The 27,602-nt window shown below is 38.7% G+C and overlaps 2 protein-coding genes and 1 long non-coding RNA gene across 3 annotated transcripts; 1 reads left to right on the forward strand and 2 right to left on the reverse strand.

Annotated features, from left to right (window-relative positions):
• Positions 1-2,237: 2,237 nt before the first annotated feature.
• On the reverse strand, positions 2,238-5,655 carry LOC118482609. The gene is made up of 3 exons (XM_035978167.1): positions 5,554-5,655; positions 2,904-3,353; positions 2,238-2,779 (listed from the first exon to the last, which is right to left on the reverse strand). The coding sequence occupies exons 1-3, from the start codon at positions 5,653-5,655 to the stop codon at positions 2,474-2,476; spliced, it is 858 nt and encodes a 285-aa protein (XP_035834060.1). The 3' UTR covers positions 2,238-2,473.
• A 4,819-nt stretch (positions 5,656-10,474) lies between these two features.
• LOC110880933 (proline-rich receptor-like protein kinase PERK2) lies at positions 10,475-10,888 on the forward strand. The gene has a single exon (XM_022129355.1). It carries the CDS (start codon positions 10,475-10,477, stop codon positions 10,886-10,888), a length of 414 nt encoding a protein of 137 aa, XP_021985047.1.
• Positions 10,889-15,192: 4,304 nt separating this feature from the next.
• Positions 15,193-23,278, reverse strand: LOC110881096. The gene is made up of 4 exons (XR_002559585.2): positions 23,148-23,278; positions 22,569-22,635; positions 15,987-16,053; positions 15,193-15,379 (listed from the first exon to the last, which is right to left on the reverse strand). It is a non-coding gene; the product is annotated as an uncharacterized LOC110881096 (long non-coding RNA).
• Positions 23,279-27,602: the final 4,324 nt, after the last annotated feature.

Consider the following 27,602-nt stretch of genomic DNA (forward strand, 5'->3'; position numbering starts at 1 on the left):
AAACTCGTAATCTTACAAGTTGATGCATAAAAGTCTACTAAAAACACTAAAAGTGATGGTTAAAAGCTTGTTTGTTGTGTAAATCTTGTAGTATTTGTTTTGTGTAGTTATTTAGGCCCGATCTATGTTGTGGTAGCTCGGATCATCGTTTAACCCGGGTTGGTCATGATCATGGATCATGACATAGAGTTGTTTTAGAAGTAACAAGGGTTAAAGGATGAAACTCTACCACACACGAATCATGAACTTGTGTAAAAGCGATTTTTATTATGAAATAGTGTTTAAAACTAGTAGATCTACGGATCTACAAGCGGTATTTTCAAAGAACCAAGTATCAAAGAAATCGTGTTTCCTAAAGACGGATCTTACACTAACAAGAATGATTTTTAGAACACACAAGTGTGTAAACACTTGTGTAGCACAAAGTTTCGACAAAATAACTAATTTTGTAAAAGTTGACGAGAAGTTGTAAAGACGGAATTTCTCTAAAAACGAGGTTTTTATGATTTCGGATTGCTTAATATAAAGATCTGCTAAAAGTAATGGGATTTACTTCATAATTTTAGAAAACTACAAGTTCATGTAATTTTTGCGATTTACATGCTTATTGACTAGTTTGATGCGTTGAATGATGTTTTGGTTAAATAAGAAAATGGTTGATTTGATTTATAAAAGAAAATGATACGCTTGAAAGCGTGGCCACCTCCAGTTACAGAGGAAACTCTGGCGAAATTTTCCCAAAAACCTAACACTTAGAAATATTTTCACTATAAGTGTTAGAAATACTTTTCGACATGTTTTCAAAATATAAGTTTCGCCACGACTTTATTTACAAAATATCGGATGTGGGATTTTCACAAAATTAAACGTGATAAATATATATTTAGTAAATATATTTTTCACAACGTTACTTGTCAATTATTTGTGAAGATACATAAATATTATTTTTAGGGTAAAAATAATATTATCGAATGTTAACGAATCCAAAATAATACGAACGCTTTCACGATAGATATATAAGTTACACCGGTAATTATTATTACCACTCGATCGTTAAAACGTAACTTACGCATTTTAAGAAAGTATTTATGAACACGTATTTTTGTCAAGGTATTATTTTGGGAAAATTATGTGAAATAAAAATATAATATTTTTGAGAAAAATATTTATATTTTGGAGTTAGAAATAAAATATATTTTAAATGAGACTTAAAAATATATTTCGAACACACATGTATTAAATCCCCCATCCTTGGGAAGGAAAATAATTACCAAGTATGCACAGAATGTAAACACGAAATAGTTGTCTAACTATTTCCCAAAACTTAAACCATAAAGCTAAGGCACGACTGTCCGTCTAATAGAGTTAGTACATGTAGGTCGTCGCACAGCTGCTTGATTTGGAGGTATACTTGGTAGAGACGCACCACTGTGAGTTCATGTCCCCCTTTTCTCTTAACTGTTTTCAGTTTTCTAAACTGCGGGGGTGAAATACATGTTACTATGATTACGAATATTTCTTACATGGTATGGTTAGCGTAAGGAGGGTTATTATTTAGATCATGTGAGTGGGTAGGCGGAAACTTGCGGCCATTAATCCTCAGGGTAGGACCGAGGGGCAGGAGCGGTAGATCTATCTGGGTGTAGCGAGCCCAGCCCCAGGCCCAGCATAACGGACCTCGGGGTGACTTTGTACCCAACGCATAAATCTGCTAGGTTTGAATCTTCCTACTTGCACTTCACACATATCAATGGCCTTGCAAACCATTGGTGATCTCTTTTTCCTTATTTGCTACATACCAGGATTTTTAATACATACAAAGGTTTATTTACTCACTTACACATGAACTCGCTCAACATTATTGTTGATTTTTCAACTTACATGTATTTCAGGGAATTAAAGGATCTGGCGCGGTATGACACGTTTTCCCGCTGCACTAGTTACGAGGTCATCCGGGTTTAGGGAATGTGACACTTTCCTGGACAAGTCACAGTCCTTAAACTGTGTTTATGTTATGTTGATGTTTATGTTTGTTGAACAATGTTTATGTCGTTAGGATGTGTTTCCGTTAAGACAATGTTTGTTGTATTTGGTTTTTAAAACTTAATTGAATGGATGATCTTGCATGGTTTTATTTCATATAGCTTTGTTATGGTTAAGCTATGGTATTAAGAAATCACACCAAAATAACCACGCTTCCGCAAAGCCAGGGTGTGACAGCCAAAGTGTTTATTTACTCTAAACAGCTTACTTTCTGAATATGATTATTCATGTTACAACAATAATCACCTTCAAAACGCACATCCAAACACCCTGTCTGGCTAAACAGCTTACTACCTGTGATTGTTTGTACATTTCATACATTATGCCAAAATAAAACGTAAATATTCGCTAAAAGCATCGGTTCGAGCTCGATTCACGTAAAGTATAATATGTATAAACAACGAAATTAAAATTCGCTTCGTTTAAATTCTTACCGGGTCTGGCTTTGACCGGCGTTGACTGCTGTTGACCCGCAGTTTGACCGTTGACTTTTGTTGACTGAAGATGAACGAAAGTTGTTCGCGTTGACTGTGTCTAACCCGGACTCAAACCGAAACCTGAATTGCCCCGTGGTACCAAGGTTGACCCGTCGATCGGTCACTTTTGACCTGACCTGCTTGACCCGAACCCAAACCGGAACGAATCCGCGCAGGAACCGTGTTGAACCAAACACCCTAACAATAGCCACCACAATCACTGCCGTTAAATTCTGGCAGTTATATGTCGTTGTCGACCTCTGGTCACCGCCGTTGTCAGCCACCCGTGCCAACACCAACAAAACCAAAACGCAGGGGAAGCTAGGTTAGCACTTGTAAAGCTGACAAGTTTACCGGAGAGAAAAGAAAATGAAAGAAACTTACTAAATCCTTGTCGTCAGTCGTCGAAACCACCCCGTACCAGCGTCTCTCCGCCGCTTTGTCGCTGGAATTCCACCGGAAACCTTGTGCATCTAAATCTGATGCGGAATTCCAGCACCCCAGCCGTCGATTGCCGAAATCTGGGTCGCCGGAGGAGGATTCGCCGCCTGTCGGCCTTTGCGCCGCCACGGGGGAGGTTGTCTGCCTCCCCTTTCTCTCGCCGATCTCTCTCTCATCTCGTTCCCTCCCTTGCTGCCGTATTCTTGTCGTCGTGCGCCACCACCCGAGGGTGGTGGCCGACCGTTTACCCGAGAAGAGGGGGTGTTGTGTGGGCGGTGTGAGGGGGTAGAAGAAGGACAGGAGGCTGGAGGTTGGTGTGCGGCCGGAGAAGAAACCGGAGCTGGTGCCGGAGCTCGAGAGAGGAGGCAGAGGGTGAGACTTGAGAGGTGTCAGCTGCAATGTGGGTCTTTAGTTTTCCAAACGCCGTTACCGTCAATTTACTGTTTCTCGGTTAAGTTAGAAATTAATACATATGTATGAATGTATGAATATGATATTCAACAAAATGCCTTCTAAGTTTTGTTAGAAACTTTGTTCTTCAATTTCTATAAAAGATATTTTTTAACTTGAAATTTTGTTTACCCAATTAGAATAAGAGTGAGAAAAAGAAGGATTTTTACAAAACACTTACTATTTTTTTTGAAAGGTGTGTTTCAGCGGTGAAAACAATCCTAGACAACCCCCGGGTCCCGACTTCGAATCCCTACCCATACACCAGTGTCCTCCTTTCAAACCGTCACGGGGAATTTTTTCGTGGAGTGCATGGATCGAACCGGAGACCTAGCCCGGGCGAGAACCATCCTAAGGTGTAAACCCTCCCACCTCCGACCAGCTGGGCTGACCATCATCGGCTACAAAATACTCACTATAGTAAATATATTTTAGATTATCCATTTTGATAAATAACTTTTTCATCAACCCTGTTCTGAAAGAAGAAGTTTATGTTTTAATAGATGGGTAATTAGTTAAACATTTTACCAATATTTAAATATCTAAAAGGCCTCTTCAATAATTAGTAAAAGAAATATCGTAAACCAAAACTATTATTTTTATAATAAATACTAAGCAAAAATAAGTTAGAATGTTGTATAAAATATCAAGTTTATTTTAATACGGTCTCAAAAGTCATTATATCTATTACTTAGATATAATAATGTATTGGTTTTCTTAAGCAAAGTATACTCACAGACTCATTAAAGAAAACATAGTAGGTATAGTGACATATTGAAGCTACTTTAGGGTATAAGTAAAAGTAGTTGTGGACTGTTCTAACATCAGTTTTGCTACGGGAATAGGAAAAAAAGAAGACAAAAGAAGATTAGTTCAATAGACCATTTGTTTTTATTGTCATTATTGATATTACATTAATTTAGCATACAAAACATGATGAAGTAATAATAACATACATAATTGGCGTCAATGAAGGCGTGGTGAGGATCCGAGTTGGCTCCGACGTTGGGTCACATTTTCAGGTTTTCGGCATGGATGGGGTGTGATCACCGCGTCAGTGGAGCGTGGTTCCAACCACGCATGAAGGGAGGATTGTTAGCGACGTGACGACAGGTCTCCACGGTTCTGACATGGCTCCGGGGGGGGGGGGGTGTTGGCATGGGCGGAGCTTACTTGTGGTCTGCGGGTGTCTCGAACCCACCGATTTTTCGTTCGCAGTGTTAAATTTTTAAAAGATTTCTGAAAAAAATATATTTTGTAGTGTAAAATATTTGAATTTTAAGAGTTTGGTCGTATCGATTTTGATTTTTAAAGTGCACCCCCACTGAATTTTCGTTCAAACTCCGTCACTAGCTGTTTACGTGATCCATTACATTAGGCTTAACAACTAAACAAAACAGGAGTAGATAAAACACTAACTAATATATAAAGTACTTTTTTTTTTCACATCATCATACAAACTCTTTCATTTTGACTTGGAACTAGAGATGGTGATGAGTCAGATAGGATTGTAGGAACATGGTTTGATATCATTAGTATTATATATTTTTTTAGTGTAAACCTCAATTTTTTTCCTATGGTTTATTGGTTTTAACACTATAAGTAGGGGCGGACCTAGTGTAGGTCCAGGTGTAGCACGGGCTACGGCTCAACTTTTTTCCGGTAGTGTTAATTTTTTTTTTTTCGATTTTTATACTATGGACACCCCTAAACAACTACAAGGACACCCCTCAAAAAAAAAAATTTACAAACCAATAATAAGCCCAGTTAATTGATGATGATACAAACCCAAATAATAAGTCCAAATAACTAAATAATAGCACATTAGATTAGCCCAAATAACCAAATAATAGCATATTAGATTAGCCCAAATAACCAAATAATACCCTATTAGGTATTTGTTTTACTTTATTTATTTATTGTTGTTTTTTTTAATATTGTATGATTGCACGGTAAAAAAAAGTTTTTTTGGATACCCCTGATTACACTACGAGCTCGGCTCGAATTCAAAACGAGCTGGCTCGGCTCGAGCTCAAATTCTAAATCGAGCTGAATTTTTGGGCTCAAGCTTGACTCGAATAAAACTCGAGCCAGCTCGGCTCGATTTAGCTCGCTCTAACATTGAACCATCAAGTTAACTAACCTGAAAAGCATTCAAATGATAAATTTTATCTAACCTGGATGTCACACCCCAAGTGATTGCGGAAACATCGGAGTGAGACGAAATAGATTGCTCATCACCCATAACACTAAATTGTGACAAGTATTTAATAATAAATTTCATTGCTAAAAGAATCAATTACATTGTTTGAAATCGAATACAACAAGTTGAAACAAAATGAATTACATTACAGCAAGTATTTAAAGTTTAAAATGCGTTTCTAGGCATCCTACTAAGTTTCGTGCATCATCATCATCATCATAATCCTGCAACATGTTTTAAAGTATAGTTCAATACAAAAGTATTGGCGAGTATACAAGTTTTGGAGTACTAGCATATAAGTATAAAAATGAACAATCCACATGGCAAAACTAGTTATCAAGATTAACGTATAAACTGTCATGTGAACAAACAAGTCAACCCAAGGTTTAACGCAAGTATGAATGAATGCCTTAACATAACCTCACGTTCAAGGGCGGTGCGCTACTCCTATAGCGATATACATGTTAAGGGTAGGCTCGTACGAAGTTAATGACAAGTTTATCACAAAACGAACAAACCTAGATTAACGAATCAAGTATAACGTATGCATGCGTGTATTGGATTGTTTGTGCATTTGAATAAAGTATAAGTGTGATTTCATAGACTAAACATATTGCACCCAAAAAGGGTGTTCGAGTGTACTCACAATATTGCAAAGCTTTCCGATTATCCATGAGTGACGAGTTTTTTGTGATTAAGGAATCGAAGGTAAGGTTATACGGCGTTTATCAATTAATTAAATTTGGGATTTAGAAGTTAAAGTACAAAAAGTATATATTCATAAAAGTATTATCTAGTCTAAGTACTCGTAGTGACACTAAGTTGTATGTGATTTCATGGGTCCTAGTTTGCCCATTAGAATCGACAACGAATGACTTAGAATCGTAGATAAGTTAGCTCTAGTTTATGATGAATAACCATAAACCAATTATTATCATAAACTAGGCCAAGTTCATATATATATATATATATATATATTTATATAGTTTTATTAATAATCTAAGCTAAGTCCATCATAGATTGTCATATATTATCATGTAAGTCAAGCATAGAGGATTAACCTCTTTGTATGATTCACCATTACACAAATCATCACAAGGATGATTCGGAGGGTCATGAATAACAAGGAACAAATAACTAACTAATACATTAACAAATAAATCATCAAGTGAGGTGTGGAACCAAGTTCGGATTACAAAAGCATCCAATGTTCACACTTGTATCAAACATAAGTCTCTCCATATGAACAGTGGTAAACTTATGTGACTTCAACACTTGTGGGTTGTATTGAACCCTATTAAGACAGAAAATTAGAGGTTGTTTGTACCTCTAAACTTGTAAGAATAAACTCTAACAAGTTCCACAACCATTGATGGGTTTAGGAGCTTGCTAGGTACAAGATTCATGTATAAAAAGTTAAGTTTTGTAAAAGTTAACCAAGTTTCTTCCAAAATAGAAAGTTTGGACCTCAAAATGGTGTTGTTCCACCTCGGTTTACCATGGTAAACCCGTGGAAACATTCCTAGAGGTGTTCCAAGCTTTGTAGAAGAAGAAATAATGAAGAAAGTTGGTGGAAGAAGAAATGATGAAGAAAGTTGAAGCAAAGTGAGTTTGCATACGTTTTTTTATAAATCAGAAAGTAAATCTGACTTTGGAGCCTTATGTAAGTGATGTACCACCTGATTACACCTTGGTGAATCTTGGATAACATCCTTGAAGGTCATCCAAGTAGATTGCTACAAGAAAACATGAAGAAAAATAGAAGAAAAGTGCTCAAAACTCACTGTTTTGAGCAAAGATGCAATCTGCCAACACTTGGAGATTTGGATGAATTGTAGGAGTTTGAGAGTGAATTGAGAGAGTGTAAAGTGTTGGGAGAGTGTGGAAGGCTTGTATTTATATTATGGTATTAGGGTTTAGGCTTTAGGGTGTGTTAGTTGGGCATTAAAGACAATTAGGTGGGGGTTAAAGGTGCAAAAACGGACCAATCTGCGTGTTTTAGAAAGCTGGTTGCGGATCGTTCATCCCCGCGCGTCGCGGAAGGTGGCACTGATCTTTCCGCGTGTCGCCTGAGTCACCAACAGGCCATCTTTCAGTTTTTGACATAAATCATCCCTGCAGTTTGGTTTTGAGTGTATTTTGTGGTATTTTATGTATAAGTAACAGATATTTAGGTATTAACAAGTATAAAAAATATAGATTAAGTATTATAAATGTATAACCAAGTATTTGCATATATAACATGCATAAAAATACGCATTTCGATCGTTTGCGTGTAAAATAAGTACGTATTTGCGTTTGAGATAAATGTATATCGAATATGCATGTAATTTGAATATAAAGCGAGTATGTATAATAAATGCATAATTTAAGTAAAATGACCAAGTTTTTTGAGTAAATTACAAGTTTTGTCCTTTATGTATGTACCAAATTGTAGGCGGTGTCCTTTAACTTCAAAATCGACTGGTTTTGTCCTTAACATTTCAAAATCCTGCACGTTGTGTCCTTTAACACTAACTCAGTCAGATTTTTTGGTTAAATATGGTCATGTACCTTGCACATGAGGGCATTCTTGTCATTTTATCTCTCTAGGGACTATTGTGTAAAACAAGTTATATTAAGGGGCTATTGTGTAAAAAATAAAAAAATGTATAAACAAATAAAAGAAAATAAAAGAAATTCTGCACTCTTTTTCTCTCTCTAAACTTCCCCTATCTGTCTCTCTCTTTAACCACAGTTTCACTTTTACAACAACGCCCATCCCCACCATGAACCTCCTGTCGATCTTAAGAAGCTCATCCCTATCAAGTTCTTCAAGCCCATCCGGTAGACGACGCCACCACCGTTTCACTTCTGGATCCAAATCCTCTAGAATTCTCTAGAAAACCAGCAAACCCTTCCTCTACATCAACTGGCAGTGCAACCTCATTGCTTGAAAAAGCAGATTGCACTTTGCAAAATGTCACAACACCTGCATTACCCAATTAAATATTAACAGATCACACAAGCCCAATATGTTTAAATTAGATTCCTGGTTCAAAACAAATATCCACAAATATATTAAAACCACATAAATAACCCAATTAATCAACTTGGTTTCATTGAGGCGTTTTAACAAACACCTTAGCTACTTACTGGAAGTCGGCAGCGGTGGTGTTGGTTGGTGACGGTGTCAGCGGTGGTTATTTTTAAGGTTGGGTTAGGGTTCCGGTGGGAGTAGTGATGGTGGCAATGATGGCGGGTTGTGATGGTGGATGGGGTGGTGGGTTTAACAGTGGTGGTTGTTGATTTGGGTTGTTTGAAAGGTTGGGGTTAGGGTTCCAATGGGGGTGGTGATGTCGGAGACGGTGGCGGTAGTCTGGTAGAGAGAGAGAGGTTATGGTGCGGTGGTGATGGTGGGTGCAGTGGGGTTACGGTGGTTGATAGGTGGGGCTGGTGTGGTGGAACTGGTAGTGGTCGGTAAGTGGGGGTGGTGGCGATGAAGGCTGGGTGAGGTGGGGTGGGTGGTGATGGTGCTTGAGGTGGTGGTTGATGGTGCAAGAGAGAGAGTTGATGATACAAAATTTATATATATAAATAATAGTAATAATAATAATAGTCTTTTTTTAATATTTTGTTTTTTTAAATAATAATGTTAAATATATAGGTAAAAAGACAAAAATACCCTTTCGTGAGTAGATTTAACCAAAAATTCTAACTGGGTGGCCTAAAAGATAGAACATGTAAGATTTTGAAACATTAAGTACAAAACCAGTCAGTTTTGAAGGTAAAGGACACCGTCTGCAATTTGGTACAAACATAAAGGACAAAAATTGTGATTTACTCAAGTTTTCTTTATTACAATGATAGTGTCGGTTTAACTAATTGGCAACGGAATACGATTACAAAAGAATGCGAGTTTCCATAAATAGAATATAAGGCGAGCTTTCCAAATAAAGGAAGTTATAAAAAGCGAGGCGTTACACTGGATACCGTAGTTACAATGTAATTTAGCTAAAGGGCTAAATATGTAACTTAAGCTAAAGGACCAAATATGTAAGTAAAACTTGTTAAGTCTATGGTTTGGCTTCACTATGGATTTTATAGGAGAGGTGTTGTTTCCACTCTCTATGTTCTAGCGATACAGGATAAAAAAAAGGCTTGAGAGAATTCATCAAACTAGGGGCTGTTTGTTTACCTCTTAATGGAGATCTTAATGATTCAGACCTCTTACTGGTTCAGCACTTAATGGTTTAGACTATTTGTTCGCGAGCAAATGTCTAAATGGTTCAGACATTTGCCTCTGAATGGTTAAGCACTATACTGAGTCTGAATGGTTAAGACCTCTAATCTGAATTGGTCAGACATTTACCTCTGAACGGTTAAGCATTATACTGGCTCTTAATGGTTCAGACCTCTTACTGGTTTAGCACTTAATGGTTCAGACCTCTTACTGGTTCAACATTTAACCATTCAGATGTTGCCAAACAACCCCTAACTTAACCATATTTATAGGAACACTTCATGGTTAGAAGATGATACTTCTCTAGAATTAGAGTAATACACTTAGGTAGTGCTTGGTATGCAGGAATGAGAGAGAGAATGGAATGGACATGGACTATTAGGAGGGAATGAAAAAAATGTATTTTGTTGGTCAGGTAATGGAATCACCCATTACATATGGCATTCCATTCCCTCAAATTCATTCCATCCACACCCCTTGTTTTTTTCCATTCCATTTCCTTTCCCACCTTCATCACCAACACCTCCCACCACCTCCACTACTAGCCACTCACAAATGCCACCACCACCCGATGCCCCCACCTTACGCCGTCGACCACCGGCGCCACCATCGCCGCCACCCGTCGTGCCACTGCCGACCATGGCCACCCTCCGCCACCATACACCGGCGCCACCACCACCACCCGCCGGCGTAACCACCCCCTCCGCCACCGAACATCGGCACCAACACCACCATCAAACATCACCGACCACCGCCACCAAACCCACCGTCGTCGCCACCCTCCGCCACCGAACACCAGCGCCACCACCGGCCACCACCGCTAACACCGCCCACCCACCGCCACCACCCTTCTCCACAACATCGGCACCACTTCCGACCATCGCCACCCTCTGCCACCGAACACCAGCATCACTGCCGTCACAACCTACCACCGCCACTCCCACCACCGCTGCCACCAACCGTCGCCACCACCCACCGCCGCCATCGACTATCTCCACCCATGGCCAATTTTATTCCTTCTTTTTTTCCTGCCCACCAAACACTACAAGGTAATGATTCATTCCATTCCCACATAATAATTAAACAAGACCATGGAATGGAATGATCCATTTCATTCCTTTGTCCATTCCATTACCTCGTCCATTTCATTCCCTCGTCCATTCTATTACCTAATAATAAAACACCACACCCCTAATTAAATAACCAAACATCTCCTTTTCACACATGGTAGGAGTTGTTAAAAGATTCCCCTAAACAACCACCCATTCAACACTCAACCAAGTCTTCTACCACCATGAATTTCCATCATTTGATTCCCAAATTACTAATCTTGATCATAACGCAAATACGATGGACCAACTCCGAAGGCTTCTACGAGACCTGCAGCCATTCCTTCAGTTGTGGAACCATCTCCGGCATCCAATACCCTTTTCGGCGCCATCAGGACCCTCCAGAATGCGGGTACCCTGGTTTTGAACTAAACTGTGACCAAAATAATCTACCCACCATCAATATCATTAACATTACATACCGGGTTCTCAACAGACCCTTGAATATTAAAATTAATATATATAAAATATTATAGTTCAAGCCGCCTCATGACTCACGAACCGAGCCAGGCCTAGCTCGGGTCGGCTCGTTTACAACCGAGCCGATTTTGAGTCGAGCTTTTTTCAAGCTTTTTCCGAGTGAGCTTCAAGCGAGTCACGGCCGCAAGCTTTTTGAACATCCCTACACCAACCAAAGACCACCACCACCTGCCGCCACCCACACCTGTCACACTCCACTATCTGAACCTGCACTCTAACCCCCGCTATCACGCACCGTCGACCACTACAATCCAAACAAGATCTGAAAACACAACCCACCCTATCACATGAACCCTAACCCCACCGCCACAAATCTGAAAGAAAGTTAGAAAGAACAGAAATTGAGTAGAGAGAGATGGTGTTTGAGTTTCAAAACCCTTATTTCCTCCATCTTTGTGACAACCCTCACAAATCCAGGTATCCGTACAAATTAATTAATATTTAATTGGTGCTTAATTACTGTGCTTGATTACAATTATGAATAAACTGCTTTCTGTTTTCTGATACATACATACTCATGCATCATACTATATTACTGTCACTCCATTTATTATACACAAACAATAGTGACAAACTTGATGCACAAAAGCACAGTTAGCACAGTGAGCGAGTAACCCAGTAAACATGCTGACATTGCCAGCACTAGACAGACATTGTTTCTGAGGCCAGTATGAGCCGGGAATAGATTACTGCACTAGTAGGGAGTGTAGGGAGATGAGGATCATAAAACTGCCTCACTAGGTGATAGTTATAGTGACCGGAGGTGCCTAAAATGTACTTTAATTACAAAATTCTGCACTACATACAAAAATTCAGCATTTAACAATACTAGTAAAGTGCAAAAACTTGTCAAAATAATTCCAGACACTTTCCAAAGTGTTGGGAATTTAATGTGTCACTAAAAATAACTTAAAAGACACTTTATAGCTTTACTTAACACTTTAACGGATCAATATCCAACCGAACAACCGGACTTTACCCGGAACATAAAAATATTGCCAAACACATAGTTTTTACTTTTCTGAGCTAGTTAGGGTCCCCGAATACCCTAACACACCTTATATTATACTACACACTTAATATCCTAACTAAACACCTTTAGATTTCAACTAAATCCTAACTATATCATCACCACCCAACCCCATACCCCCCCCCTCATTTTGACGGTCACAAGGGGTGACCCACCCCTTGCCTTCTTTTTTATTATTATAATGGGTAATGTTGGTGAATTAGTGACATATTACATGGAGGATAATAGTGAGATTGGTTTATAAATATGTTTAAGGTTAACCAATCTCTTTCATCAAACTCAACTTCAACAAACCATTCCCTTCTCCTCCTTCCTTGCTTGCGGCCGAACCCACACCACCACCATATCACCATCATCAAGCTTCTTTCAAGCCACTTTCATACATCCAAAGGTGCAAGGAGTCCTACAAACAAGCCCGGTGCTCTCGAAAGTTCAAGAACCACTCTCGTTTCCTTTTATCCACCACTTTTACGCCTTGTTTCTTCCCTAGCCTTGTGCTAGTAGTAAGTGCTTCTAATCATCATCTTGATCTTGTTTTTGATGGTTAATAGTTGATTGAATGGTTAAAAATTAAGAAACACTAAAGAACTTACATTAATCTTGAACATAAAGTGATAAAGGGTGGATAAAGAAAAGATATGTGTGTAAATCATGTAAATCTTGTGTAGTTATGATTATTTGATATTGCTTGTTACTAAAAGTAGGATGAATCATCATCTAGACATACTAGATCATGTTCAAGAACATGAACTAGTAAGATGTTAGTGTTAGAAATATGAAAGATGATGAAACCATCCACCATGAACTTGAAACTTGAATAAACATAATTTTTCTTGAAAAATAAGGTTATAAACTTGTGGATCTAAAGATCTACAAGTGGTTTTTCGGAAGAACCAAGTGAAAAATACTAGTTTTGTCATAACCCGGATCTTGTATGAAAGAAGCACATTTATAGTAACTAAACAAGTGTGTAAACATTTGTGTAACAAGGAAATTTCATAAAGAAATATTTTTGTGAATCTTGACTAGAAGTTGTGTAACTTCAAGTTCTTTAAAAATAAAGTTTCCAAGAAACTAATCATGTTTTTAAAGATAACAAGACCTACTAAGTATGATGGTAATTTACTACATATTTTTACAAAACTTTCAAGTTCATGAGTTTATGATTTATTCTTATTTTGTCAAGATTAGTGATTAAATATTGTATGTTGTTGATTGTTAAATTGTTTGATTGATTTTACAAAAGAAAATGATATGCTAAAAGCATGGACACCTCCATTTACAGAGGAAACTCTGGCGAAATTTTTCTAGAAATATAACACTTAGAAATATTTTTATAACAAGCGTTTACAAATATATTTTTAACTTGGTTTTTTTTTTAAAATAAACTTCGCCATGATTTTTATTTCAAGAATTACCAAGTATCGGAGGTTGATTTTCATAAATAAAATTTGTTAAATATATGTTTAGAATATATATTTTATAATAAAACGCTTGTGTGATTGTTTGTTATTTTGTGTACTAGATATATTATTTTTAGGGTAAAAATAATATAACTTGAAAATACCGTGAAATTACGACTCCAAAATAATACCAACGCTCTCACAAAATAGTTATTTAAGTTACGTAAGAATTGCTATTACAACGCGAACTTTAAAATGTAACTTATGTATTTTCGGAAAAATACTCTTGTACGTATATTTTTTGGTAGAATATTATTTTGGGAAAAACTTATGAAATAAAATATAATATTTTTGGGAAAAATATATATATTTTGGGATTTAAAACATTTTAGTCAAGTAATTAAAATATATTTTTAAGTGAGACTTAAAAATATATTTTCGGAATTATAAGTATACATGTATTATTACCCCATCCTTGGGAAGGGAATATACTTATGAAATAATTAAGAGGTGCAAATACGAAATAGTTGTCTAACTATTTCCCAAAAACGTTAAACCTTAAGCCAAGGCATGTCTGTCCATCTAATAGGAATTAGTACGTGTAGGTCGTCACGCAGCAGGTTGATTTGGGATCGACTATTTCACGAGACGCGCTTCTGTGAGTTCATGTTCCCCCCCCCCCTTTTCTCTTTACTGTTTTTCAGTTTTATACTTCGGGGGTGAAATACATGCGACAATTATTACAAACTTTTATTACATGGTATGGTTAGCATAGGGGGGGTTTATACTACTAGATCATGTGAGGGGTGGGTACAACACTCGAGGCCATTAATCCTCTTTGTTAGGACCGAGGGACACAAGAGTGATAGATCTATTTTGGGTGTAGCGAGCCCACACCCGTGAGGCCGGGGAGGCCCATAGAGGTGACTGTGTCTTACAGCCGAAACCCGGTACAAATTTGCTAGGTTTGAGTTTCCCTACACTTTCTCACACATACCAGTGGCTTTGCAACCCATTGGTGATCTCTTTTTCCTTATTGCTACATACCAGGGACTTTTATACATAGTTTAAAGGTTTACTCATACTCACTTTTACATGAACTCGCTCAACTTTTTGTTGATTTTTCAAATTACATGTATTTCAGGAAATTAGGGATCTGGCAAGGTATGCTATGTCATCAAGCTGCGTAGGAGAAATGATGTCATCCGAGTTTAGGGATTGTGACTTTTGCCTGGACGAGTTGTAACACCCTTAAATTTTTCACTTGATTTTAATAATAAAATACACCATTTTTGTCAAAATATTGGTTAAGTGACATAACATTCGTTAACGGAGTTCAAAAGTACGTTAACCTTAGTCAACTAATGACTAGGTTAAAACATTTCAAAAGTAGTTTAACAAGTGTTTACAACCCATACACAAAGTCTACTAAAGATTTAAAACATCGCGGAAGCTTCTAAATGTAGTGTTCGGTTCTTCAAAGTTTGCTTGACCGTCATCCGTAATCCGTGAGTACCTAGAACTGAGATGTTTACATAAACATTTGTGTTAGAACGCTAAGAAATAATACTTGATCAAAATTACGATCAAAGTGAACTTGAGTATTTTCAATTATACAAAATATACACAGATTCAGGCTCTACCGTAACTTACGGTTCCACCGTAAGTTACGGTGGTCAATTTACTATAATGGTCCACCGTAAATCAGTAGATCCCCACCATAGCCCTCTCCGTAAGTTACGGTGACACCGTAACTTACGGTAGAACCTGCACATATGAGCTTTGGCTTTTTGGTTTATTTTGCCTACACACTTTTCTCGAATTCTTATTCTATCAAACCAACATAGTGATTTATCGTGCTTTAGTAACTCAATGTTTAATCAATAACAACAAACAAATCAATCGTATTACAAAGCAAAATCCATGCTTTATTTGATTATTCGACCCGTTTGGCTCGTCTAAGGAATCCTCCCATATGACGACTACCAACGAGTCCCAACCAAATTTTAGACCAATTATTCAATATAGCGACATCGTCGCTTTAATTCAAAACAACCCATATTCTGAAATTCACTACACATAATATAAACATCAACACTTACTTAATTGTAACGGGTCAAGTTACATACCTTCAAAGTAGGCCCTTCAAACGTGGTTCGCCACTCGCTTGCCCGCTTGACGCTCCTGCGTCCTTTCCTATAGAGTCCATTTATAACATATTTAGAACTCTCTTTAATTCACAATACGCATAATACACCGTAACATCATAATTATGCGTTTTAGATTAAATTTCAGTTTTAAGCCTTCTTTGAGGCATTATCACAAACACTTTATGGGCAGATTTTTACATGATTAATTATCAAGTTCTCAAGCTTATCACCTTGTCCTAGGTTCAATTCAATCAACCATTTTTACATGAACTTTATCCTTATGAATTCAGAAATCGTTTCATAATTGTAAATTTACACTAGAACAACCCTCAATACCCTAAGGTTTATCAAGTTCTACATAACCCACTAACCACCTACAAGGGTGTTCATGGATTTTGCTAAATTAACACATAATTTCAACTTGTATTTGTCTAGGGTTTGTCCCTAGACACTATAGTGTTCTTATTCTACCTAATTAACAAACATACAGTACCTAATTTCAGATTTCCCAAAATTGTGAGAATTTCGAGCAGAGAAATTTCACCAATTTTTACATACCTTGTAACCCTCTTGCTGTGAGGATCACTAATCTTAGCTCTAACTTCGATTTGGGACAGATCTTGGCCTTCAATTTGTAAGATTTTGAAGAATTTAGGGCTTGAAGAAAAAGCTCCTGGTCGCCCCTTTTGTTTTGGTCGACCAACACACCTTTTGTGTGTGTTGGTGTGTGTGTTTTGGTTACTAATTGAAAGTAATTTCAATTTTAACACTTTCAGTCCCTTAACTTTTGTTTTAATCCATTAACTACTTATAAGTGGTTCCCTAACTAGGTTAGTGCCATTCATATGTAGTTTATTTTACTAATTTATTCACAACACGATTTTTAACTAAAATATTTGTATTTTCGGGATGTTACAAGTCCATCCCCCTTAAAAAGGGTTTCGTCCCCGAAACCAAGGTACGTACCAAACAATGTAGGGTAGAGACGTCTCATCTCTTCTTCGGACTCCCATGTAGTGTCCGAACCTTTCCTGTGCTCCCACTTGACCTTAACTTGATTAATCACCTTGTTCCTCAAACTTTTCTCTTTACGATCTAAAATCGCAATTGGTTTTACTGCATAGTTGAGACTGTTATCTACCTCGATATCATCATAGTGGATATGAGTGGTTTCGTCGGCCAAACATTTTCTGAGGTGTGACACGTGGAACGTGCTATGAATCCCACTCAACCCTTCGGGTAATTCGAGACGATAAGCTACTTTGCCAACCCGTTCAACGATCCTGAATGGCCCAATAAATCTCGGGCTTAGTTTCCCCCTTTTTCTGAATCTAATAATGCCCTCCCATGGGGAAACTTTTAGCATAACCATGTCACCAACCTGAAATTCAATTGGCCTATTCCTTTTATCTGCATACGCCTTTTGCCTATCTTGAGCCGCTTTCAAGTGTGTCCGAACTATGTCAATTTTCTTATTCGTAGTTCGGATTATATCGGTAGGTGCTATCCCTCGTGGACCCACTTCTCCCCAACATACCGGAGTTCGACATTTTCTGCCATATAACAGTTCATACGGGGCCATCTTAATGCTCGCGTGATAGCTATTGTTATATGCAAATTCGACCAAGGGTAGATGGACATCCCAACTACCTCCGAAGTCGATAATGCACGCCCGCAGCATATCTGCCAACGTTTGTATTGTTCTTTCACTCTGCCCATCCGTTTGTGGATGGTAAGAAGTGCTAATGAACAATTTAGTTCCCATTTGTTCCTGAAATTCTCGCCAAAACTTCGAAGTAAACCGAGTATCCCTGTCTGACACAATGGATATCGGTACCCCATGCCGTGCTATGATTTCATTGGTATACACTTCCGACATCTTCTCGGATGTATATGTCTCACGTATTGGGATAAAGTGAGCACTTTTTGTTAGTCTGTCTATGACTACCCATATAGCATCGAACCCACGGTTAGTTTTGGGCAATTTGGTCAACAAATCCATGGTGATTTGTTCCCACTTCCAAACTGGAATGTCCAACGGTTGAAGTTTACCGTATGGTTTTTGGTGCTCCGCCTTGACTTGTAAACATGTCAAGAATTTCTCTACTTTCTTCACCACGTCTCTTTTCATCCCGGGCCACCAATAGTTTTGCTTTAAATCATTGTACATTTTAGTCGCTCCCGGATGAATCGAATATCGGGATTTATGGGCTTCTTCAAGTAAAAGTGTCTTCACCCCACAAGTGTTTGGAACCCATATTCTCCCGAATCGAGTCTTCAACCCGTTATTCCCATCCGTCAAATCTTTTACCTGCCCAATTATTCTTTCCTTCTTCCAATTCTCCTCTTTTACTGCTTCTAATTGTGCCTCTCGAATACGTTCAAGTATACCCGAGGTCACCACGAGTTGCATCGACCTTACCCGTATTGGGACGTAATCCGCTTTTCTGCTCAAAGCATCCGCTACTACATTTGCCCTTCCGGGGTGGTAGTGTATTTCACAATCAAAATCCTTCACCGTTTCTAGCCATCGTCTTTGTCGCATATTTAACTCTTTTTGATCAAAGAAGTATTTTAAGCTTTTGTGGTCGGTGAATATGGTGCATTTCACCCCATATAGATAGTGCCTCCATATTTTTAAGGCAAATACCACCGCAGCCAACTCAAGATCGTGTGTGGGATATTTCTTCTCATGTAATTTCAATTGCCTCGAGGCATAAGCTATAACTTTGCCCCGTTGCATCAAAACACATCCGAGTCCCGACAGTGAAGCATCCGAATAAACTACCATATATTCGACCCCGTCCGGCAATGTCAGTACCGGAGCTTGTGTTAACTTCTCTTTTAGCGTCTGAAACGCTCTTTCTTGATCGACACCCCAAATGAACTTTTCTTTCTTTTGGGTTAGCTTTGTTAGCGGTAACGCAATCTTGGAGAAATCTTGAATGAATCTCCTATAGTATCCCGCAAGCCCCAAAAAGCTTCTAATTTCCGAAGGGTTCTTCGGGGGATTCCATTTTGACACAGCCTCTATCGTGGACAGATCCACCAATACTCCGTCGGCACTTATGACGTGGCCAAGAAATTGTACCTCTCGTAACCAAAAGGCACACTTAGAGAATTTCGCATACAGCCTTTCTCGTCTAAGTGTTTCTAACACTTCTTGTAAGTGGTGTGCGTGTTCAGCTTCGCTTTTCGAATATACCAAGATATCATCGATAAACACGATGACTGACTTGTCCAACATTGGCTTGCAAACCCGGTTCATGAGGTCCATGAAAGCCGCGGGTGCATTTGTTAGCCCAAATGACATTACGAGGAATTCATAATGTCCATATCTTGTGCGGAAAGACGTCTTCGGTACGTCTTCTTCTTTGACCCTTAGTTGGTGATACCCAGACCTAAGGTCAATTTTTGAAAACCAGTTCGCACCTTGTAATTGGTCGAACAAATTATCTATCCTAGGAAGCGGGTATCGGTTCTTTACCGTGAGTTTGTTTAACTCCCGGTAATCGATACACATACGCATGCTTCCGTCTTTCTTTCTCACGAACAGTACCGGTGCGCCCCAAGGAGACACACTCGGCCTTATAAATCCTTTGTCAAGCAGGTCTTGAATTTGGGACATCAGCTCTTGTAATTCCGACGGTGCGAGTCGGTATGGAGCTTTAGCTACGGGTTTTGCGCCCGAAATCAATTCGATTCCGAACTCTACTTCCCGTTCAGGCGGTATTCCCGGTAAATCTTCCGGAAACACATCTCCAAAATCTCGTACTACAGGTACATCTTCAATCTTCTGTGGTTCTTTCTCGGGCTCATTTGCGTATATCATGAACGCTTTGCATCCTCGCTTCATAAGCTTGTGAGCTTTCAACATTGAGCACACTATGGGGTTACCTCCTTTTTCACCATAAACGGTGACGTGTTTCCCGCTCGGAGATATTAGTTTTATCTCTTTACGAAAACACACGACTTTTTCATGGTGTTGGGCTAGCCAATCCATCCCAACGACTACTTGAAATTCTCCCATTGACATCGGAATTAGATCTATCAAGTATTCCTCATCGTCGATGTTTAATTTGCAGCCTCGACAAACATCACAAACTATAAAGCTTTTGTTATCCCCTATTTCAACTTCTAAGGGCACAGGTAATTTCGTCAATACAAATGAAGGATGTCGAATAAACCCATGCGAAATGAAGGATTTATTCGCACCCGTATCAAACAATACACGTGCTGGAATTAAGTTAATTGTGAATATACCTGAAACCACATCGGGTTCTGTTTTTGCTTCAGCTGCGGTAAGTTGGAAGGACCTAGCCTTTACTTTGGGGGCTTCTGCTGGAGACTCCTTCGCGTCTCTCTTTCCAACTAAGTCTGGGCATTCGGACTTTTTATGGCCGGGTTGATAGCAATTGTAGCAAACTGATACCTTTCCCGGGCATAACGAGGCCGTGTGCCCCGTCTTATTACATATGGGGCATGGCTTGTCTTTGAATTGACATTCCCCCTTGTGTCCCTTCCCGCAGACTTTGCAACTTGGCGACCCACCTTTAGCATCCACCTTCTTTCCCGATTCTCCCGTTCGGGCTTTCTTTGTAGGGCTTGGATTTACATCATGTGCCCTTCGCTCACCTCTTTCCACTTGTTTCTTTAACTCGATTTCACGTTCCCGGGCGGTGTTGATAATCTCCGTGAGGGTCTCGTATTTTGACGGAGTCATAAATTCCCGGTATTCAGCACTCAGCATGTTGTAATAGTAATATATCTTTTGTTCTTCAGTGGTGACTAACTCGTCACAAAATCTGAGCTTATCCATGAAGATGCCCGTGATCTTATCGATTGTTTCACCCTTTTGTCTCAGCTGGATGAATTCTTCTTTGATTTTGTTAATAACCGCTTTGGGACTGTGGTGTTTAAGGAATGGTACCTTAAACTCATCCCAAGTCATAACCCTCGCCGCTTCGGCTCCCATTTCCTTCTTTTTGTTATCCCACCAATCCTTGGCTTGATTTCTCAATTGACCCGTTCCGTAAGCAACAAAGTCACCTACGTCACAATGGGTTCGTTCAAACACTCCTTCAACATCGCTTATCCATCTTTGGCAAATTATCGGGTCGACCTCCCCGTTATAGATTGGCGGTTTGCACGCCATGAATTCTTTGTATGAGCAGCCTTTACGTTCTCCCGTTTTGTCTTTCATAAGGTTGATCGTATCCTCCAACCTTTTAACTCGTTCTTCTACGAGTGACAACACCGTACCTTGAATCTTGTCTATAAACCCAGATAGACTGCTTTCAATTGCCTTTCCTACTTCCTCGGCAATTATTTCTTTCATTTGTTCGGTGCTTGTCGGCACCGGATCATTATTGCTCCCTTTCGACATCTTGAAACTGAAACGTTTACATCAAGCGTTAAACATTTCATTTATGACATTGCTTTGTTTGTTTCGGTTTAGCCAAGTTCCTAACTTACTTTAACCATTCACATTTAATGCACTTTCTGGGTTTGAGTGTGTTAACACACTCTTCCCATGCATATCAATTCGTTTCTCATTCCTTACATAAGACCTAATCTACTAACATAATAAGTTAATTCTTACCGGACGATCGATCAAGCTTGAACCGAACACTTTGTTGACAACCTTAAGCTCTGATTACCAACTTGTAACACCCTTAAATTTTTCAATTGATTTTAATAATAAAATACACCATTTTTGTCAAAATATTGGTTAAGTGACATAACATTCGTTAACGGAGTTCAAAAGTACGTTAACCTTAGTCAACTAATGACTAGGTTAAAACATTTCAAAAGTAGTTTAACAAGTGTTTACAACCCATACACAAAGTCTACTAAAGATTTAAAACATCGCGGAAGCTTCTAAATGTAGTGTTCGGTTCTTCAAAGTTTGCTTGACCGTCATCCGTAATCCGTGAGTACCTAGAACTGAGATGTTTACATAAACATTTGTGTTAGAACGCTAAGAAATAATACTTGATCAAAATTACGATCAAAGTGAACTTGAGTATTTTCAATTATACAAAATATACACAGATTCAGGCTCTACCGTAACTTACGGTTCCACCGTAAGTTACGGTGGTCAATTTACTATAATGGTCCACCGTAAATCAGTAGATCCCCACCGTAGCCCTCTGAACTCTACCGTAAGTTACGGTGACACCGTAACTTACGGTAGAACCTGCACATATGAGCTTTGGCTTTTTGGTTTGTTTTGCCTACACACTTTTCTCGAATTCTTATTCTATCAAACCAACATAGTGATTTATCGTGCTTTAGTAACTCAATGTTTAATCAATAACAACAAACAAATCAATCGTATTACAAAGCAAAATCCATGCTTTATTTGATTATTCGACCCGTTTGGCTCGTCTAAGGAATCCTCCCATATGACGACTACCAACGAGTCCCAACCAAATTTTAGACCAATTATTCAATATAGCGACATCGTCGCTTTAATTCAAAACAACCCATATTCTGAAATTCACTACACATAATATAAACATCAACACTTACTTAATTGTAACGGGTCAAGTTACATACCTTCAAAGTAGGCCCTTCAAACGTGGTTCGCCACTCGCTTGCCCGCTTGACGCTCCTGCGTCCTTTCCTATAGAGTCCATTTATAACATATTTAGAACTCTCTTTAATTCACAATACGCATAACACACCGTAACATCATAATTATGCGTTTTAGATTAAATTTCAGTTTTAAGCCTTATTTGAGGCATTATCACAAACACTTTATGGGCAGATTTTTACATGATTAATTATCAAGTTCTCAAGCTTATCACCTTGTCCTAGGTTCAATTCAATCAACCATTTTTACATGAACTTTATCCTTATGAATTCAGAAATCGTTTCATAATTGTAAATTTACACTAGAACAACCCTCAATACCCTAAGGTTTATCAAGTTCTACATAACCCACTAACCACCTACAAGGGTGTTCATGGATTTTGCTAAATTAACACATAATTTCAACTTGTATTTGTCTAGGGTTTGTCCCTAGACACTATAGTGTTCTTATTCTACCCAATTAACAAACATGCAGTGCCTAATTTCAGATTTCCCAAAATTGTGAGAATTTCGAGTAGAGAAATTTCACCAATTTTTACATACCTTGTAACCCTCTTGCTGTGAGGATCACTAATCTTAGCTCTAACTTCGATTTGGGACAGATCTTGGCCTTCAATTTGTAAGATTTTGAAGAATTTAGGGCTTGAAGAAAAAGCTCCTGGTCGCCCCTTTTGTTTTGGTCGACCAACACACCTTTTGTGTGTGTTGGTGTGTGTGTTTTGGTTACTAATTGAAAGTAATTTCAATTTTAACACTTTCAGTCCCTTAACTTTTGTTTTAATCCATTAACTACTTATAAGTGGTTCCCTAACTAGGTTAGTGCCATTCATATGTAGTTTATTTTACTAATTTATTCACAACACGATTTTTAACTAAAATATTTGTATTTTCGGGATGTTACAAGTCACAAGTCTTAAACTGTGTTTTTAATTCATGTCTTATCATTGTGTCGTATGAACAATATTTTTATTATGTCATGTTGTAATCCGTTGCATGTGTCGACTTTTGAAAACAATGCTGTCGTGTTTTACTTTTTAAACTTGAATAAATGGATGAACATCATGGTTTAGTTTTCATATAGCATTGTTGTGATTATGCTATGGTATTAAGAAGTCACACCAAATAAACCCACGCTTCCGCAAAGCCAGGGTGTGACAATCTTCTTCAACATCTAAACCCTAGAAAACCCTCAATGTTCAAACCCAAAATTCGATTTTTGTGATTACCGATAAGGAATAAAAGCTTAGGGTTTTCTATCAGTAGGTTAAACATGTAGATTGATAAAAGATTTACCTCATATTGTGGTTGGGAACGAAGTTGTGGAGCCTCGCCGAAGCTATGATGGGTGTAGTGGTGTAACAGAAAGCAGAGGGAGAATTAGAGAGGTTAATGGTGATGGCGGTGGCTGTAGTGATGGTTGTTGATGGTGATGGCAGTGGCTGTGGTGGTGATGGGGGTGGCAATGGTAGTGGTGGAGGTTGATGGTTCATGGGTAGCGGTGGTGGTGGTGAGGTGGTGTAGCTATCGAGGAGTGGTGGTGGAGATGAAGGATGAAAGAAAATGTAGAGAGAGTGTGTGTGTGTCAGTAAAGGTTTGAGTGTGTGTGACACCCCGCGAAAACGCTTAACAAAACTAGCTTCCTCAGTGACTGTTTGCTAAATTTCGGGACGAAATTTCTTTCAACTTGGGGATGATGTGACAACCCGTAACTTCTAGGTACAAACCGTTTGTTTCGCCTTTATAAATCGAATCCCATATGTATTTTATTTGATAAATTAATTATGGTTGTCGCCTTAGTCGACCCAACCCCCTTACGCAACCTGAAACCTTTAACGGTCAAAACATTGTGTGGATATTATGCACGACTTTGCTAACTCTTTGTCCGAACATGTTGTTGTTGGTTAAAAATATCTATATATATATATATATATATACACATAAATATTTAAATAAATAATTGTATATATATATAAAACAATAAATGATACAAAATGGCAATGCGTGCAAGTAAATTTTGATATCAGATTTATTTGTTTGGTGGAACCTTTGCGAGACCTTAACCCCAGCCCACCTTAACTTTGGCCCAAACAATCAACCTCCACCGCCAATCCTCAGCCTTAACTATTTATACATGTATTCATGTACGTAATGATCATTCTCACGCATAAACACCCGAACCCTACGGCAAGAGTAAGAAACACCCCTCTTATCGTCGCAAGTTTCTTCCCACCCTTGAAACTCCACGACAACCACAGCCACATTCTTCTCCAGCGAGTTCAAAACTCCGGCGACACCGGTGCTCCCCGTTCTACCTCCGACGTTACCCGGAACTCCGTCTCGCTATCTACTCGACGCACCTTGTCGCATCAGCGATTTCAGGTTAGATTACACGTTTAAAACCGATTGATAAACAAACTGTTCAAGTTGCTCGTATGATCCCAGTTGTCATGCTTAGGTCCGAATGCTGCTGGACTGAACATGATAACTCCTGTTGAATGTTGAGTATATAATGACCTTCCTTATTAGTGGCTGTTAATGGTTAAGAGGTTTTGTGCTAGTTATTTGAATATGATTTAATGGGGTAATAATAAGGATGAATCTGTGAATGTCTTGTGAAATTGAAAAGGATTTGAGTTTCACCATTGTAGGAAGATACATGCATATAATGACAACAGTTTGTGGAGTGTACAACCTTGAATGCTTTATGTATAACCTGGTCATGCACAACTGAATATTTGAAATAGGGATGATATCATATGATGGTGTATACTATTGATACTGTATAAATCATATACTGTGGTTTCTTGATTAATGCATGCGTGATTTATAAACTGCCATCTTTGATTGAATGCATGACTTGTAAACTGGATTTAATGCATGATTAGGGAGTGACATCTTTGAATGATTCAATCCGTGTTGATGACTGTTAATGTAGTTGCCTAGTTAGTGGGCCGAATTCTTAGTGGAAGTGGGCCAATAAATTAGACTAAATCAACTGCATCCATGGGTTTTGTGAAAATAATTGACGAAGGAATGTTATGTAAACGGTAATATAAATATATGAACGAATCACCTTGTTGACTACTTGGGGATTTGGGGAAAATATTGTTATGCACTTCAAGATTTAATGGTGATTTCATGTCATAATCTCGATCAACAGTAGGTGGATACATGAAGCTAGTGGGACGATGGTTTGGGAATTAGGTATTTCGGCCGAAGGTTTAAGTATACGGACCCGGTTAACAATAATGGATTATGATTGTTTTGCTTATATGAATGACTAATACTAGCATGTCATATGGGTGTTATTGGGCCAGCTTATTTGTGATAGGGCTTGGGCCAGGTAATATAATCGGGTAGTGCCGAATGGCACGACATTTGTTTTGGACCGGTAACTTTAGTAAACATGGTGTCTCATTTAGTGTTGTTTTAGTTGTTAGGGGGCCGAAACGTAGAGCGAGTCATGAACATATCATGTAATGTGAGTATTGTTAGGAATTGTGATTCGTAAATGTGACAATACAAACATCTAGTTAGTGGAAGAGTTAAAATCCAAATATGTGATACTGTTCATGAAATTTGATCAAGTATGTGTGGTTATATGAAACGTGACCTATGTGCTACTTGAATACGTGATTAATGGTATGTGAATCTGATTAGATGTAATACCTATGATAGGACGTGATTGAATAGAGTATCTTGACAAATAAACTATCTGCCGAGCAAACCAAGGTGAGTTCACACACCCAAGGCATGGGGTTCCTAGGGTGGGAATGGGTTTTGGATTATTTATTCGTACTTACTCAGATGATAGAATTTAATGATATGGTCCTCAGGGTGAGGAAGGGTAATGATGAGATACGACCTAGACTAGTATACCAATTGAACTGATCTTCGCACACACGCCAGGGGTTGGCCGCGATATTATGACTGATCTTCGCACACATGCCTTGGAAAGGCCGCGAACTATATACTAAAACTTCGCACACATGCCAGGGTGGCCGCGATATAAATATACATAGTCTAGAATACTTGAGAACTTTCCCTAAACTTCGCATACATGCCTAGAGGGCTGCGATACGAACTAATACGATACATGACTTAATGAACGAACGCAATGCTTACTATACCATTACTATTACTGAACTATTGACTGTGAACTCGCTCAACTAGTTGTTGACTCTCTGCTGCATGCCTTGCAGGACCTTAGGTACTTATGGAGCTTGCATAAGGAGGAGCAGGTCGTTGTGGGCACGGATCGTGAATGTTTCGTTAAAACACTTTATGACATTTCGTACTTTATTACGTTGGGTTTTATTTATACGCTTCCGCTAAACAGTGATAACATACTTATATTTTGAACACCTTTCATATTGGTGGTTGAATGACATTTACTTTTACTTAATAATTACATGTTCAATATGATTGGTGGCTTGATCCTGGTCATGTCACGCCTCCAAGCGGTGGTACTCCGCGGGTGGATTTTGGGGGTGTGACAGATTGGTATCAGAGCCATTGGTTATAGAGAACTTGGTTTTAATAAGGGAAAAACGTTTTTATTAAAATCAGACTATAACCAGTACGGTGCTTAACGATCCACAACGACGCTTCGCTCCACGTGCAAGGCTCAACACTAGGTGGTATGATTTAAGTTTATATTGCCTACTTGATAGATTACTTTTGTGTAATGTGCTGTTTATGGTATGTTTATTTAGAGTAGTAGCATGTTGTCTGTTAGCCCTACTGCGTCCCTTATGACACACGATTGTTTAACTATTTGACAAGTGGTGGTCAAACCCCCTTTCTCATTTCTCATCACCATGCTACGACAATCGTATATGCGTTCTATCTATTTATACGCTTACCTCGACATGACGTCGCTATCTGACCCTCTGTACGCTGGGTTGTACGTCAACATTCACGAAGACCTCGCCCAAACGAACTCGGGTTTAGGAGAACTATACCCACGCATCCCTGTAGACGAACCTTATCACTTTC

This window comes from Helianthus annuus, chromosome 10 (genome assembly GCF_002127325.2).
Source record: "Helianthus annuus cultivar XRQ/B chromosome 10, HanXRQr2.0-SUNRISE, whole genome shotgun sequence".
Taxonomy (NCBI): domain Eukaryota; kingdom Viridiplantae; phylum Streptophyta; class Magnoliopsida; order Asterales; family Asteraceae; genus Helianthus; species Helianthus annuus.

Excerpts from the sequence above, each read along its gene's own strand:
- LOC118482609 (XM_035978167.1), bottom strand. The coding sequence starts at position 5,655 with ATGGGTGATGAGCAATCTATTTCGTCTCACTCCGATGTTTCCGCAATC. Across the intron at positions 3,354-5,553 it reads ATCATTTGAATGCTTTTCAG|CTGACACCTCTCAAGTCTCA; the intron begins GTTAGTTAACTT and ends CCCACATTGCAG. Across the intron at positions 2,780-2,903 it reads CGACTGACGACAAGGATTTA|AGGTCGACAACGACATATAA; the intron begins GTAAGTTTCTTT and ends GGCGGTGACCAG.
- LOC110880933 (XM_022129355.1), top strand. The coding sequence starts at position 10,475 with ATGGCCACCCTCCGCCACCATACACCGGCGCCACCACCACCACCCGCC.